The 14,931-nt window shown below is 48.9% G+C and overlaps 1 protein-coding gene and 1 long non-coding RNA gene across 8 annotated transcripts in view; one reads left to right on the plus strand and one right to left on the minus strand.

Annotated features, from left to right (window-relative positions):
• Positions 1–4,213: 4,213 nt before the first annotated feature.
• The window catches only part of HOPX (HOP homeobox), a 29,566-nt gene continuing 18,848 nt past the window's right edge, over positions 4,214–14,931 (minus strand). For 2 of the 6 annotated variants that reach the window (XM_044387771.3, XM_057309709.1), the window contains exons 2-3: positions 11,399–11,555; positions 4,214–5,006 (exon numbers count right to left, since the gene is read on the minus strand). In XM_044387771.3, coding sequence (XP_044243706.1) covers positions 4,929–5,006; positions 11,399–11,542 — 222 coding nt within the window. In that variant the 5' untranslated portion in view covers positions 11,543–11,555 and the 3' untranslated portion in view covers positions 4,214–4,928. The other 4 variants (XM_044387772.3, XM_026508954.4, XM_048212020.2 and 1 more) reach the window with 4 other exon arrangements.
• Positions 10,889–14,931, plus strand: part of LOC113262526 (uncharacterized) — a 135,282-nt gene continuing 131,239 nt past the window's right edge. Inside the window, exon 1 of one of the 2 annotated variants that reach the window (XR_008958417.1) lies at positions 10,889–11,203. This is a non-coding gene — a long non-coding RNA (uncharacterized LOC113262526). The remainder of the gene's footprint in view (positions 11,204–14,931) is intronic. The other variant, XR_003318833.4, reaches the window with a different exon arrangement.

A 14,931-nucleotide genomic window follows, 5' to 3' on the forward strand; every position in this document is an offset into this window, starting at 1 on the left:
TAATGATGCCATGTTGCCAGTAAAGTCTTTGTTTGTATCGGTTGTGACTTTCTGTTCTGTATCACTCTTGGGGCCTTTTTACCTTTATAGAACCCCCCCGTAATATCTCCTGTAGGGCTGGCTTCATGGTTACGAAATTGGTTAATGACTGGCAATTCTGGCATGTCTTTATTTCTCCATCAATTCTGAATGACAGCCTTGCTGGTTAAAGGATCCTTGGCTGCCTGTTTTTCTCTGAAAGAGCTTTAAAAATGCCCCCCCAACCCTTTCTCTCATTCCAGGTCTGTGTAGACAGGTCTGACGTAATTCTGATGCCTTTGCCTTGGTACGGGAGAAATTTCTTTGCCCTGGCCACTTTCAATACTGTATCCTTGGATCTAATATTTGCGAAATGCACTATGACGTGACGTGGCGTAGGTTTGTCGTGGTTGAGCTTGGGAGGGGTCCTCTCTGCCTCTTGGACATGAATGTTTGTTTCCCTCGCTAGATTAGGGAAGTTTTCAGCTACAATTTGTTCAAATATCTCTTCTAGACCTCTGTTTTTCTCCACCCCCTCGGGGATGCTGATGATTCTGACATTGGATCGTTTCATTGAGTCAGTAATCTCCCGCAACCTACATTCATGGGTGTGGATTTTTTTAAGACCATCTTCTATTTTCGTTTTTTCCTCTATTAACCCATCCTCCAATTCACTAATACGTTCCTCTGCTTTGGTGACCCTGGCCATCAGAGCCTCTAGTTTTGCCTGCATTTGGCTCATAGAATTTTTAATTTCTGTCAGATTCGCTCTCATTTCTGTCCTTAGGGATTCTATATTCTCAGTAACCTTTTCATTAATACTTTTTTCAATTCTACTCATCATTTTGACCATCGTTGCTCTGAATTCCATTTCTGATAATTTGGTTGCATCCATATCCATTATTTCTGTGGCAGAGGCCACAGACTCACTGTCTTTTCTTTGCTGGGGGGGGGGGGCTTCTCCTTCTTGTCATTCTGATGAGGAGAGGTTGCGGGGTTGTCCAGAGCCCAAATTATTGACTGGGTCCCAGGCCGTGCCCCTTGTTTTATAGGGATCTTAGGGATGTGGGCTTCTTCTTTAAAGATTTTATTTTTTTATTTATGTGGCAGAGAGCCAACCAGCGAGAGAGGGAACAGAAGCAGGGGAGTGGGAGAGGAAGAAGCAGGCTCCCAGCAGAGGAGCCCGATGAGGGACTCCTTTCCGGAACGCCGGGATCACGCCCTAAGCCGGAGACAGGCGCTCAATGACTGCGCCACCCAGGCGCCCGGGGTTGTGAGTTTCTTGATTTTTCAGCCTGCCTTCTGTGTTCTGGGGGAGGGGTCTGCCGCGCTGATACTCAGGCAACCCTGTTTGGGTAGAGTCTCCGCGTCCCCTGCGAGGGGGGATGGGGATGGGCACTCCCTGAGCCGGTATTTCCAGGCTTTTGTTCTCTGGCGGCTTTTACTGGCGGTTTGCTGTGCCTCTTCTGAGAGTCAGAGCAGCAGCGGCCGAGTTTCAGCCTCTGTCACAGAACAGAGGGATCGCGGACTGTTCTCCACTGATGTTCTAGCCACTTTAACTCTGTTTCTGTTGGTGCTGCTCAGCCCTGCAGCGTCCCGGGATGTGCGCCCCACACCCGGCGTCCCAGCCCTCACTTCCAGGGCCAGCGCGTCTCTGTCCTTTGTGTTTCTAATGCCGCCAGCCGCCCCGCGTGCTCCCGGAGCTCCCGGTCTCAGTCTGGATCCAGTGAGCGCACCGGGATTCCGGGGTTCCGCGAGATGCCTGGTGGCGCGCACCCGGTTCACGGTCTCAGTCTGCTGTTTTGCGGGTGCCGACCGCGAGCCCCGCCCGCTCCCCCGTGCAAGTGGCTACTGCTTCCCGGCGCCTGAACGCGGCGGCTCCCTCCCCCTTCCGTTTATCTTCCGATATCTGTGCGCGGTTTCATGGCTCCCCGCTTCGTACCTCAATACTCAGCGCTGGAGATGTTCATTTGTAGAGATCCAGATGTATCTTCCTGCGTCTCAGGCTGGTTCCGTGGTTGTTTGGCTGGTCTGGTACCTATCCAGCTCGACTCGGGGACCGGCTGAAAAAGGCGTCTCCTACTCCTCCGCCATCTTAACTCCCTGTCCCCATTCAAAGACTCTTGACTCTTGGGCCTGATGAACATGGGAAGTGATCCTTCTGTCACAAAAGGTGCTTCTTGGTCCCAAGGCTCTCTCTCCACCCAACTGGTTAACTCTTCTCATCCTGGACGGATGGTTCTTGAAACGTGTCTCTGGTCGCTAGGAAGACGTCTGACGTGGGGCTCCGACCTGGTTTACCAGCTCTCCCAGGCCCTGATCGGGGTAAATCGCTGTGCTCTGCATCTGCCTTGTGGACAGTTATTTCCTCCCTGTTAGCCAGTGTCTATGAAAGTGCTTTGAAAGGTTCTCTCTATGCAGGTATTTACTATGCACACGCATTCCTGCCCCGTCTCCACCTTTGCCCTTCTTTCTCTCCAGAAAGTGATGTCAACATCCAGCCCTGGGTGCCAAGAGATGCTCAGGGCATCACTAATTAGGTTCCAGGGGCACATGCCAGATGGGGTTCTGCTTCCAGACCCTGGGTCCCTGTGTGTTGTTTACAGAAGAAATGTTTTAAGGTATAGGGAGAGGAAACTTGCCAAGGATGTTTAATGGGTTCTTATAAACATTTGTATTCTGAACAACTGTTAATGTTTCTTATTCTGGACTCTTTTTTTTAAAGATCTAAAAAAAATTGTGCCTGCATTGTAGGTCAGAGTTCAGAAACGTAGACCAGGGATGGGGCACCGAGGTGACTCAGTCAGTTAAGTGTTGGACTCTTGATCTCAACTCTGGTCTTGATCTCAGGGTCCTGAGTTCAAGCCCCACATTGAGCTCCATGCTGGGTGTGGAGACTACTTAAAAAAAAAAAAAAGTGTCATTCCAGGCTGGGTTGGCAGACACTGCTAGTGGTCTTTCTAATATCCATCCTCCCCTTGTTTCTTTTTTTTTTTTTTTTTTTAGTTTTATTTATTTATTAGAGAGAGAGAAAGAGAGTACCAGAGAGAGTGCACTAGTTGGGGGTAAGGGGTGGGGGAAGGATAGAGGGAGAGGAAGCAGACTCCCCACTGAGTGGGGAGCCCGACATGGGGCTCCATCCCAGGACCCTGGGATCATGACCTGAGCTGGAGAGACTTAACTGAACCACCCAGGCACCCCTCTTCCCTTCTTTCTTACCAACAGAATCCCAATTTTGCTCAAGGCTGCCATATGCCCAATTAAAAACGTTCACTTTCCTAGGCTCCCTTGCAGTTAGGAATAGTCACGGGACTCAGTTCCGGCCATTGAGATGTAGGGGACAGTTGCCAGGTGGGGGCCTCCAGGAAACCTTTTTCAAAGGTCAGAGACTTCGCTGGCATTCCCCACACCCCTTTTTTTGCTTGAAATGCAGACTCAATGGCCAAGCATCCACCTTGTATCCATGAACACAAAGCTACAAGTTAAAGATAGCAAAGCAGGAGACAGAATGACCATAGGTCTTTGACAACATTCAAGAGACACTTACCTGCTGCTGTATCAAGTAGTCAATTAAATAAAGAAACAAAAAGCCTATTTGGTTACTCCATTATGATCCAGTTATTGTTCCATGCAGTGAAACACACTTTTTAAGGAAAGATTTATTTATTTATTCGAGGGGTTGGGGGGCGGGAGGGGCAGAGGGAGAATCTTCAGGCAGACTCCCCACTGAGCGCAGAGCCTGACTTGGGCTCCATCTCACACCTGTGAGACCATGGCCTGAGCCAAAGCCAAGAGTTGGTCACTTAACTGAGCCACCCAGGTGCCCCAGTCAAACACACTTTTAACTAATAAGACCATTAAAACATTGAAGGTACTATAATAGAAGATGGGTGCAAATACCCTGTAGGGTCTGTGAGAGAACAGTGCTGCTCACACTTGCGTGTGCATAGACAGCACTTGGGGACCTTGTTAAAAATGCAGATTCTGATTCAGTTGGTCTGGATTGGAGTCTGAGATTCTGTCTTTCTCAGAAGCTTGTGGCTAATGCTGGTGACGCCAGTCCTGGACCACACTTTGAATAGCAAGGACTTGAAAAATGACAGCTCTTTTGTCGGTCTGCTCCTATGTTGGAGCTACTCTATTTTTCTTTGATACATGTATTATTCAGTTAAAAATCTGCAGAGGACTCAGTGCATTTTCAACAAAAAAGTTTTTATTAGAATATCATTTCAGAGACAAAAAGCAGTTCATTTTGTTTAGTAAAATAAATTTAACAAATACATTTACATAAGGTAAATTGAAGACTTCTGTGGATCTTTTTCTTACTTGATTTTCTGCCAGTTGGAGTTTCTGTCTCCCAGCCTAACTGGGTTCTTTCCAAGTGAATGCAGCTAATAATCCAAGGAACTGCTTTATGAAATTGGACTCAAATCTCCCTCTGTATTCTCACTCAATGTCAATGTACGACTGCAACATAAGGAAAACAACTTAGGGAAGTAGAATCAGAAGGAAATGTTTCCCCTGTTTCCCCTCTTGGTCATGTTATCTTTTCAACAGAGGCCTTGCCCACTCTGAAATGGATGGTAACGATAAACTGGTACTGGGAGGTGCTGGTCAAAAGGAAACTTAGATGATTTTCACACCATCTATTATCAAGACCCAAAAGGAAATGCAAGCCTCACCACTTCCCAGCCAAGCCACTGCTTTACACAGAAGCTACATATAGCTTCCTAGGGTTACTTTCTTTTCGGGTTATATACATTAAAAAAATACAACGTTGTGTTAAATAGCAGGACAGCTAACAATGGAACACACAGCACTACACTGAAAAACCAAAACGCTTGGTTAAGCCGAGGAGAGAAATGGCAGACGGTCTTCGTGGAGGGCGGCTGCCAGTGCCCAACAGTTCCTCAGTCTGTCACGGATCTGCACTCTGAGGGTAGGCCTTCTGACTGCCGCCACTGGGCCAGACGCTGCTTGAACCATTTCTGGAGGAGGGAGATGTGCAAAATTACCTGTCACATACTGGAAAATTGGAACATCCCTTCCTTGTCTAAAAGGTAGCCTCTGTGGCCCAACCAGAAAGGAATGTGTCCACGGGGATGGTTTTTCTCACTGGGACACTTACCTTCCCTGCCCCAGGACCTTTGCACATGCTATTTCCTATGCTTACCATGTTCTATCTTCATTCTCTATCTGATGATCTCCCTCTCATTCTCAGGTCTCAGTTTTCTCAATGAAGCCTTCCCTAATCACTTTGTCTAAAGGAAATTCTCCACCCATCTCCTCATTCTCGAGGTTTTAATACTTTGTTACCTTCACAGAACTTTTAATATCTATAATTACTGCTTTTAGTCTACATTTCCTTCTAGAATATAAGATCCATGAAAGCAGAGACTGTATACATCTTATCATCGATTGCATCCTTTACTCCTAGCACAAGGGCTTAACAGAGATTAATCAGTGTTTGTTGAATGAATGAAAGAAACTGAAGCATCTCCTTGATGTCCCAGATAAATCTCTATGGCTGCTATATCTCACCAATGTGTGGTGATCTCATCAAAGGCCTTGGGTCATCAGTAGTGCTTAGTACGTATTTGTTAAATAAAATGAATGGGAAACAGCCCTGGACAACCTCAGGGCACTCCTTCCTGGGGATCCATGGGGTAGGCTAGCCCAAACTCTCCTGCTGCAGGGCTGCTGAACGGTGAGAAAAGAAAGAGTGGGCCTTCCAGCTTACTCAGAATCTTCTAGCTCTATGCACCAAATAGTCACATCTCACAAAAGAGACCCTGGATTTAGGGAAGGCTCCAGATGGGATGCTTCTAGACATGGTACTGTGTGAGGGCTCAGCCAGTTTTCTATGTTGTGGGGCTGCCTTTTACTATGCTAGGGAGGGGTAGGGGATTCTGCAAACAGGAGACAAGGAGATCCAGGCTGGCGAATAGGCTGGGGTGTGGATCAGGTTGGCCAGGAGGAAACTGGGATTTTTAAAAAACAATGTCGAAGAGGGACTAGTGAGGAAACAGAAGCAGCAGGCGCTGAGCCCCCCGGGGAGAGCATGAGTCAGAGGGCCCTGTGGGAAGTCAGACCTCAGGCTTTATTTTCCTGTGTTTCCCAGCCTTTCACACATCATGGCAAACATTAGGAATGATGATATTTTCATGTCACACTGGGACAAACAGGCAAGTTGCCTGGGTAGGTGGCCACTGGGGACTCTGCAGTCCTGGGCCCTGCCAATAGGAAGCTCTTTGGTGATCATTGGCTACGAGAACTTGAGGAAGCCCCTTAAACACGCGCTAGTCAGCTCAACTGTACGTGAAGAGGTGAGCTTCGGAGGTCTTCAGCGTCCCTCCTGGGGTTTTTATAATTCACCTATTCCAGAGCTAAGCACGTGAGGGGGCAGAAAAGCAGCAGAAAGAACACAGCTGTGGGATGGACACCAGACCCGGGATGTGCTGAGGGAGATGGGCCTCCCGAGGGCTCTGACTTAGTATGGTCAGCTGCAGACTCAGCCTCGGGACAAGGAGAGTGGACTCTGGGGTCATGCTGGGGAAGGTCTCCTCTCTGCAGAGATCCAGGCAGCTGAAAGCAGTGCAGCCTAAGCCCAAGATCAGAAGAATGGGTGAGAACCACAGGGAAGGAGTGCTTCTAGGGACCAAGGCCTGTAGAGCCAGAAGGGAGGGGGGCCACAGGGCCACTTAGGGCTCCGCACCAAGGCTAAGCTGGCTGAAGAGCATGGGACCGTACTTATAACTCGCCGTCACTGTACCAGAGTTTACACGTTGAAATGACTTACGTGGCTGTCAAGGTCAGTTGTCTCGTACTCTGAGGTGGCAGCAGAGACAAGTAATCTAAAGCCAAGGACAGCAGACTACCCATTTGGCATAGTGGCTGTCCAGGGGCCACATTCTACTCCTGGAGATCACTGGCCTTAAGGAGAAGAGGGCTCGCGGTAACTTCGGTGGCTTTAACCAAAGCTCATTCTAGTGCTAAAAGTAGGTGCATTTTCTTCTGTAATCCGTGTGTGTGTCGTTAACTCTGGAGTCTGATGTGAGAGCAGCATGGCTCCAGTTTCACTAATGAGTAGCTCCGTGGGGGTTTCGAGGCTACAAGGTCTGATTCAATAGGATTTCCAGTTACTAGAGCTGAATACACGGCAAAGTTTTAAAGACTAATTAAAACTTGGAGGAGGAAAGTCTCATTTTCTGTCAGGATTCATTTAAGACAAAATGATTGAGCTGGTCTCATTCAGAAAAGCCACCCATATCTTTATACTAGTAATGAATATTAATGTACAGTTACCCAAAATACCTTCAGCGAGGACATTTGTGAGCTGGAGAGTTGGCGTCCAAATGCCTAACAAAGTGAGCCTAGTGCTGGGGGAGGGACGAGGCTCAAGGAACGCCCAATGATTTTCTAAAGACGTCTATTTTAAATCAGGTATGTATATAATAATTTGGCAAACCAGGTGCTGTCCAACAAAAACCATTAAACACCTTGCTGGCTTCTTATCCCCTCCGGAGCTGAATCTTATCCCACCTCACTCACGTCAATACGAATTTTCCACCTGGCTTTATTCTTCTCTTCCTTGTTTCAGTCATCCCCTGGGAAAGACATCCGTCCCTCACTGGCTTATAAATGAATGCCCTCATTACCTCACCCCATTGACGGAGATTTATTTACTCTGAGTGAACAGATGATAATTAGACACTGTGATGGGGAGGGGTGGAGGCAAAGTAACATTGTTCTTGTCTTTTTCTCTAGGAACTAACATTTTATTCTTTTAGGGGGGAGACTTTTAGAGGTCTTCATTCCACTGATAAAATGTCCAACAACTAAAACCGCAGAGTTCTGGGAATAGTCCCAGGGCATTAAGAAGAGATAAAGATACTGGGAACCTCCCTAAGAACCGACACCAGCTACCCTGGGCTTGAATTTGTGATCACAGAAAATGCCAGATCTCCCCAGCCTCCCCAGGGACTGATAAAGACCTTTCCCAGCCCCTTCTAACATGACTTCACAATAATAAAAGACACAGGGGTTGGGATTCGGTAAGGTTTATCTCATTTAAATGTAAGAGATATCTTATTACGGCCACGAGAAAAAAAAACCCATTCTAGGATCCCAGCAAATGCAACTTAAAAAGTTACTAACACTAGAGCTCCCTTCACCTCACTCCTGGTTCCTACAGGTGTCCTCCCAGTAGCAGAGAACACTGTCCTACAGTGGGACAGTCACAAAGAGGTCATCAAAGCCCCCAGAGAATGGCTCACACTTCTAGTCCCTCTTGCCCCTGCCCAATACCAGCGCTGTGGATCAGCTCTAGTTCATTATCTCAAAGGGGCATCTCGTGCTTCTTTTTCTTCTACTAAAGTATTATTTGTTCTAGGAAAAGGAAGAATGTGACTCCCAACTCAGGAGGTGGGTGGTGTTGGGGTGAGGGATCAGGCATAAGCAAAAAATATGGCTTTGGAGATCCCTCCCTATGGAAAGGGGCAACACAGATAAAGAATAGAAACAGGGGGTGTGCAGCTACCAGACCCAGCTTATATGCAGGCCCAGCAGACCCTGGCCTTCGTGGAGTTCTTTAAAGAGTCCCTGCCAACCCTACGATAACTTAAAATAATTTTATTTATGCCAAAAAGTTCACCATAGGGCATGGTATCTCCAGAAGACACTTTTAAAACTATAAATGTTGTTCGAGGGGGCACCAGGGTGGTTCAGTAGGGTAAGCATCCATGTCTTGATTTCAGCTCAGGTCATGATCTCAAGGTTGTGAGATCGAGCCCCACATTGGGCTCCTTGCTGGGCCTGCCTAAGATTCTCTCTCTCCCCCTGTCCTTCTGCCCCTCCCCCCTCTCTAAAATAGGTCTATGTTGCTTGAGAAGATTGAAGAAGAAACCATTCTTACCAAGCAGTGCCCATGGGGGTGGGGTGAGCTGGGAAAGAGTTAGGGTGGAAAGGATGGGAAGTTGGAAAATGGGACCCAACCAAGTAAGGAGGGACAGAGGATGGAAACCCTGGGAAAGGCTCTTCCCCTGAACTTGCTAAATGTTGCCTCCCTCTGAGCTCTGGGGTCTCCGATGCTTCTCTGTGGGTCCACACAGGAAGGCAGAGGGGCAAGCAGAGCTGTGGCAGCCTCAGAGAGAAAGAAGGTGTTGGCCCCGTGGCAGGAAAAGGAAGCCAGGGGCCCTGCTCTGAGGCTGACTCACCCCTACACCCACTCATTTCAGGGTTTCATCTATCATTTGTTCACTTGAAGACGTTGGCAGAGGGGCAATGGAGAGAGGCTGCCCGGGGAGGGGGAGCAGGTGAACCTGCTGTCAGAAGTCTGAATTGGTGGACCTCAACCACGAAAAGAATCAGGCTCCCTCTCTTTCTTCCTGCCCCTCACCTGATTTCATTTCAGTTCTTTAATAGAAGGTGAAACTCAAGGAAAGATTGAACATAGCTGGGATGCCTGTCATGTGATACATGCATTTTTTTTTCCCAGAAAGAATAAAATAGAAATGGAATTTTCAGTCCTCCCCTCCATCCCCTAGTTGTCCCCATTCTTTCTCTCTGTGAAGACAACAAGGTAGATAGAGGAGTCTGGATTGTGACCCAGACTGCCACAGTTCAAATCCTAGCTCTGTTACTTCCTAGTTGTGGCCCTGGGCCAGTTATTCAACCTTTCTTGGTTCTCTTATCTGTCCAACCGGGCTAATGCTCCCTACCGCATAGCCCTGTTGTGACAGACAAATGATTTACTACTTGGAGGGCGCCTGGCACAATACCTGGCAAGTATCAGCCATCACAGAGGGCGGCATAATTATGCTGCCTCGCAGGGAAGGGTGATTTACCGTGGGAGAAGCAGAGGCTCAGAGGAGCTTAGACCCCTAGCTGGCACTGTGCCAATAAACTCACAGCCTTTTTAAAAGACAAGTTATTATTATCTCTCTGATCACTCCTCTTTTCTAAATATAGTGTGGGATTTTAAGTGATAAAGCTTCAGCAGCCTGCCCCCCCAGGGGGTTCCAAGAAACATGAATGGCTGGACTTGGGTCACATGAAATCACCTTCCATTAAGTGCTGGTTCTCGTTAGTCTGACAGCTGTTCCCTTTGCTAAAAACAGATATGCTTGACTTTCTATCTGACCTAGGAATGAGAGGATTTTCTATGGGCAAATTCTCCAAAGGGCATCTGGCTTAACTGGTAAAAATCACTTTAGACTTGGGGTCCAGGGTCTTGGTTCTGGAGTATCCTGGAGCACCCATTACAAGCTCTTAAGCCTCAGCTGACTATGGTTCAAGGTGAGGAGAGGTCAAAGTGCCAGAGGTTCAGGTCTATAAAATGGGAAAAATAGGAAGCGCTCTGCTTTAGAGCTGAGACTAGAGATGTGGAAGTGCTTTGGGCTCCCGTGGGAGAGATGCTAGGGCAGTTCCAAGTGGTATTATCATGCATAACTGATTGTCTTTCCATAACCAAGGGGAAAATAGGAGTCAGAGTAAACTCTGGATAGGGTTTTTGTTTTTTTGTTTTGTTTTTTGTTTTTTTAAAGTCAGCTGAAGGAGCCAACATTGCACCTGGAGGTTAATAATCATGCTCAGTGTTGCATTCTCTACCTTAAACAATATTCTGAATAACATAGGAGCTTTTTAAAATAGATAAATCGGGGCACTTAGGGGGGCATCTGCTTCCACTCCCTTCAGTTGTAACGTCAGATGCTTTCCTTCTTGGAAAACTCCAGAAAAAGACTACATCTTAGAGCCCGGGAATTTTTTAAAATGTGAAATCTCCCTGGCTATCTACTATCTTACTTCTGCAGCTAAGGGGAAACTGCAACGTGATATGGTGGAAAGGGCTAGCTTAAAGACCCTTGCTATCCTGGCGACTCTCTCCTTCTTGGCCTCAGTTCCCTTGTTTGCCAAGCCGAGGGCTGAATTTACCGTTGATCGCTGAAGTCCCTTCCGGCCCTGACACTCTTGCTCTAGAATAGATTTGAGAGCGGGGGAGCTCAGAGAGCGCACAAGGTACCCTTGCAAAAGTTTCTCTCACAGCCCAGGGGAGAAATTGAGCTGGGGGGAGGAGGAAGCGAGGCGAGACTGCACCAGGGACGCAGCTCCCAACCCTGAAGTAGGATGGCGCGTTTCTCCCGGCCTACGGGGAGAGCACCGAAGTACGGAGAAGGAAGGGTGATCGGTAGGGTTCTGAAGGTTCCTGGGGAGCCACCGCGGGCTGGGGCTGGACGGGCAGACGGGGCGCGCGGAGCCCGGACGCTGGGATGCGGCGGCGTCAGGGCTCCCGGGGTGCGGGCAGAAGCGACGGAAGATAGGGGAAGGGCGAGGGGGACCCCGCGTGCGCGAGACGGCCCCGGCGGGCGTATGCCGGGCTCACCTGAGTCTCCTCCTCGGAAAGGCCGGCCTCGGCCGCGATGAGGCACAGCGTGGTGGGGTCCGGGTGCTTGTTGACCTTGTTGAAGTTGTACTCCAGGATCTCCACCTGGTCCTCGGTGGGGCCGCTCGCGGTCTCCGTCGACATGGTCTCGGCGCGGCTGCGGGGAAGAAAGCGGCGGCGGCGGTGAGCGCGGCGGCGGGGAGGGACTGAGATCCGGGGCGCGGCCGGCCGGGCACCTCCGTGCGCGGGGTCGTCCCTCCCGCGGGCGCACGGTCGCGCGAGTCCCCGGCGGCTGCAGGCGGCTGCGGCGGGCGCCTCCCCGGGCTCCCGGCCGAGCGCGCCCGAGGGTCCCACGGCTGAGCCGTGCGTCTCCGGGCCTGGCGGTTCTCACGGCAACTTTCCCCGGGGCTGGGCCCGGGGCGGCGGCAGGAGGAAGATGACGCGGCGCGCCCTTCTGGCCCCGAAGCTCTAAGGAAGGAGCGGAGGAAGCGCGGCGGCGATTTTTAAAAATCGCCTTCAAAGCTTCCCCCCGGGAGAGGGGGCTGCCCTGGGACAGCCCCGACCGGTGGCGGGGGTGGGGACACACCTCACCGGTACGCGCGTCGTTCGGCCTCTAAAGTGGTTAGCCAAGGAGGGCAGTACACCCCACCCCTCCTTCAGAGAAATGACCCAAAGGACGGAAGTCACTTCTTAAAGTTGGGGAACTGGGGCGGCACCTTTCATCTCTCCCTCTTACAGAGGTGGAGATGTCGTTTACTCCTGCAGCTGCTACGCCCGGGAACGGAGCATCAGGAGAAATGTCCACCGCAGGGCTTGTGTGAGTCACTCTGCAATCTGCAACCCTCCCGCCCCGCCACCCCCATTTTTCTGAAGCCAAGAATCCACAGGCTCCAGTCAACGCGGCTCGTCGCTGCCCTGCGTTGTCTGGACGTTGTTGCATAGCTACGGCGGAGAGCCCACTTCATTACTAGCTTCTAGGTCTTTGGTATTTCCTTACTTCGGAGCCAAACAGCGCTCGAGCAGATTTTGGGTAACATGACTTCCTGCTGCATCCTCTCCATATCTAAATAGGCTCTGAACTGGGTTAAAAAAAAAAAAAAGGCAGATGTGCGCCCCTACTCTCCCTTCCCGCAATTTAAGATGTATTGAGGTATAGGAAGTTACAGTCTTGAAGATCTTAGCGGAGGATTTGGCACAGACAGGTCAGGACTTGACTTTGCTGACAGTAAAAGAGAAGCACAAGTGTGGGAATCAGGTTGGTTTGTTGTTTACACAAACAGTTGCAAAATCATCCAGCACGACCCTGAGTAGGATTTGATGTGGTTTGTGCCTGGGAAGGAGCCACACTCCAGCGCCGCGCCTGCATAATGTCCCTGGTGCTGTTAACAACCTTTTCCACTGTGACCGGCCTCCTGTGCTCCCTACTAAATGTCTTTACCTCTCCTCTAGGTCACTTGAAGAGTCTTTCAGGGAGGACAAGAAGCCATTCTACTGTGAGAGAGTCTTGGGCTCAAGGCACTTGTCAGGTGATCAGGAAATCTCTGTTTTTAGGTGAATTCTATGCCCCCACCCCCATTTGAAAATCTGTACCAGTGATTCCTGTCACAGTGCTCACAGGCTTGGGCCAGGTCAGAAACGCCTCCTCTCCTGTTGGCACCTATCTCCCCTTTTCTTTGACCCAGAAGTTCAGAGCTGGAAAGAACCTTAGAGATTAACGTTTTCAGTCCTCTTCTGGAACAGCCCTGGAGAATGAGGCACAGGAAGACTTACTATCACAGCATTGCCCAGTGAATGACCAGCACCCTAGAAGGGAAAGCCTTAGCTTTGGTTTCAGTCCTGTGCTCTGTAAGACCCTTCTCAGCAGGCCATTCTGTCTTTAGTTTGGCAGAAAATATCAGGAGGACAACAGTTTAAAGGCAGGGGCTTTTGAATGAGCATAAACTGTCCTCACAGGCTACCAGCCTCAGCCAAAGCTGCCCCCTGGAACCACCCACCACTGCCCATTTGCCTAAGGAATATAGGAGAGGGGACACTACTGCCTCTGATTTTTTTCTTGGAAATGTTCCATCTAATTCCATGGACACAGTTATGCTGCCTCTTTTCTGTGAAAATTTTTGCTTTGTAGAACTCTCAGTCCTTCAGAAATAGTAACCAAGTGCGTACATTTCTAAACTAGACTCAGATTCAAGGACTGTTCTGCACGTATTTATCTCCTTTTGTTACATACTTACTATTACATGACTCGAGGGCTACTTCTGTCCTTACATTTAATCAGGTGCATTTTCTTTTCTATTTGTGTGGCTTCCTGTTATAGGACTTTGTATGAGGTTTCATGGGTAGCTTCCGGTTGACTTTAAAGTCCTCTTTTGGTTGGTTGGCTGAGGGCCATTGGACTCTGGCTGCTAAGGAGACTTGTGGGAGGTCCATTTGAACGTACCTACTTCTCCAAGGTACACCAAATAAACAAGCTTGATTTCTAGACAGGAGGATGAAAGATCTGACCTCGAGAGTGAGATCTATCCGCTGTCTCTCCACAAAACTCAGTTTCTGTTCTTTCAGCCCTCTTCGGCTGATAAGTGTTCACAGCTGTTGCTTCATTTCTTCTCTCCTTCGCTCTCTTTTCAAGGAAATTTAAAAACCCAATCGCCCCAGTAACCTTGGCCTTATAAACTTCTCAACTCTTTCCAGTAAGGAGACTGTTGAAAAGCCTCTCTGAAGGTAGTCTAAACACTTTCAGATGAAAAGAACTAAAAATATCTTAAAGCTTCTTAAACTTTAATCTCAGCACAAGTTCTATTGTTGCTGTGGTTATATTCATAACGTATGGAACATTCAAAGAATAATTCGTCCTGTGGTTGTGTTTTCTTCTGTGGTCAGGGGAAGACAATGCATAAACCTTTTCGAGAGGTTAAATGAAAACGGCTGGCTTTTTCCTAAATTAATCCCAACACCTGGTTAGACAGTTTTGCCCTTGTCCCCTAACCCTGTAGTTATTTTAAAGGTATTTCCCTGTACGAACCAGCTCACAGAGATTGCGATGGGCTCACATTTACTATCTTCTTCCTCTCCCAGCCACCTGACCTCTTTGGAAAGCCACTAATATCAAACCAAATGGTTATTAGTGGTAGACACTCCTCATAAACAGCCCCATGGTGAGCTGGCCAAAAGAGGAAAAAGCAGTGGAATCATTTTTTAGGGCCATCTCCCAAGTTTCTTTAGCCCAGATTTCCTTTCACTCTGGACTGCAGGAAGCAATGGGCTCCTGAAGCATTGTATTTTCTTAAGTGAGAAATAATGTGCTGCCTTATCCCCAAGACAAGTAGAGGCTCTTCATTCATCACTTACTGAACTACTCTGGACAGGGTGCAAGGGGCACCACCCAAGCTGTCAGTGTGTCTCAGAATTGACAAATAGGGGGCGCCTGGGTGGCTCAGTTGGTTGAATGTCTGACTCTTGATTTCCCCTCCGGTCATGATCTCAGGGTCCTGGGATCTGGCTCCACACTCAGCTCAGAGTCTGCTTGGGATTCTCTC

Source organism: Ursus arctos, unplaced genomic scaffold, assembly GCF_023065955.2.
Source record: "Ursus arctos isolate Adak ecotype North America unplaced genomic scaffold, UrsArc2.0 scaffold_9, whole genome shotgun sequence".
Classification (NCBI taxonomy): Eukaryota; Metazoa; Chordata; class Mammalia; order Carnivora; family Ursidae; genus Ursus; species Ursus arctos.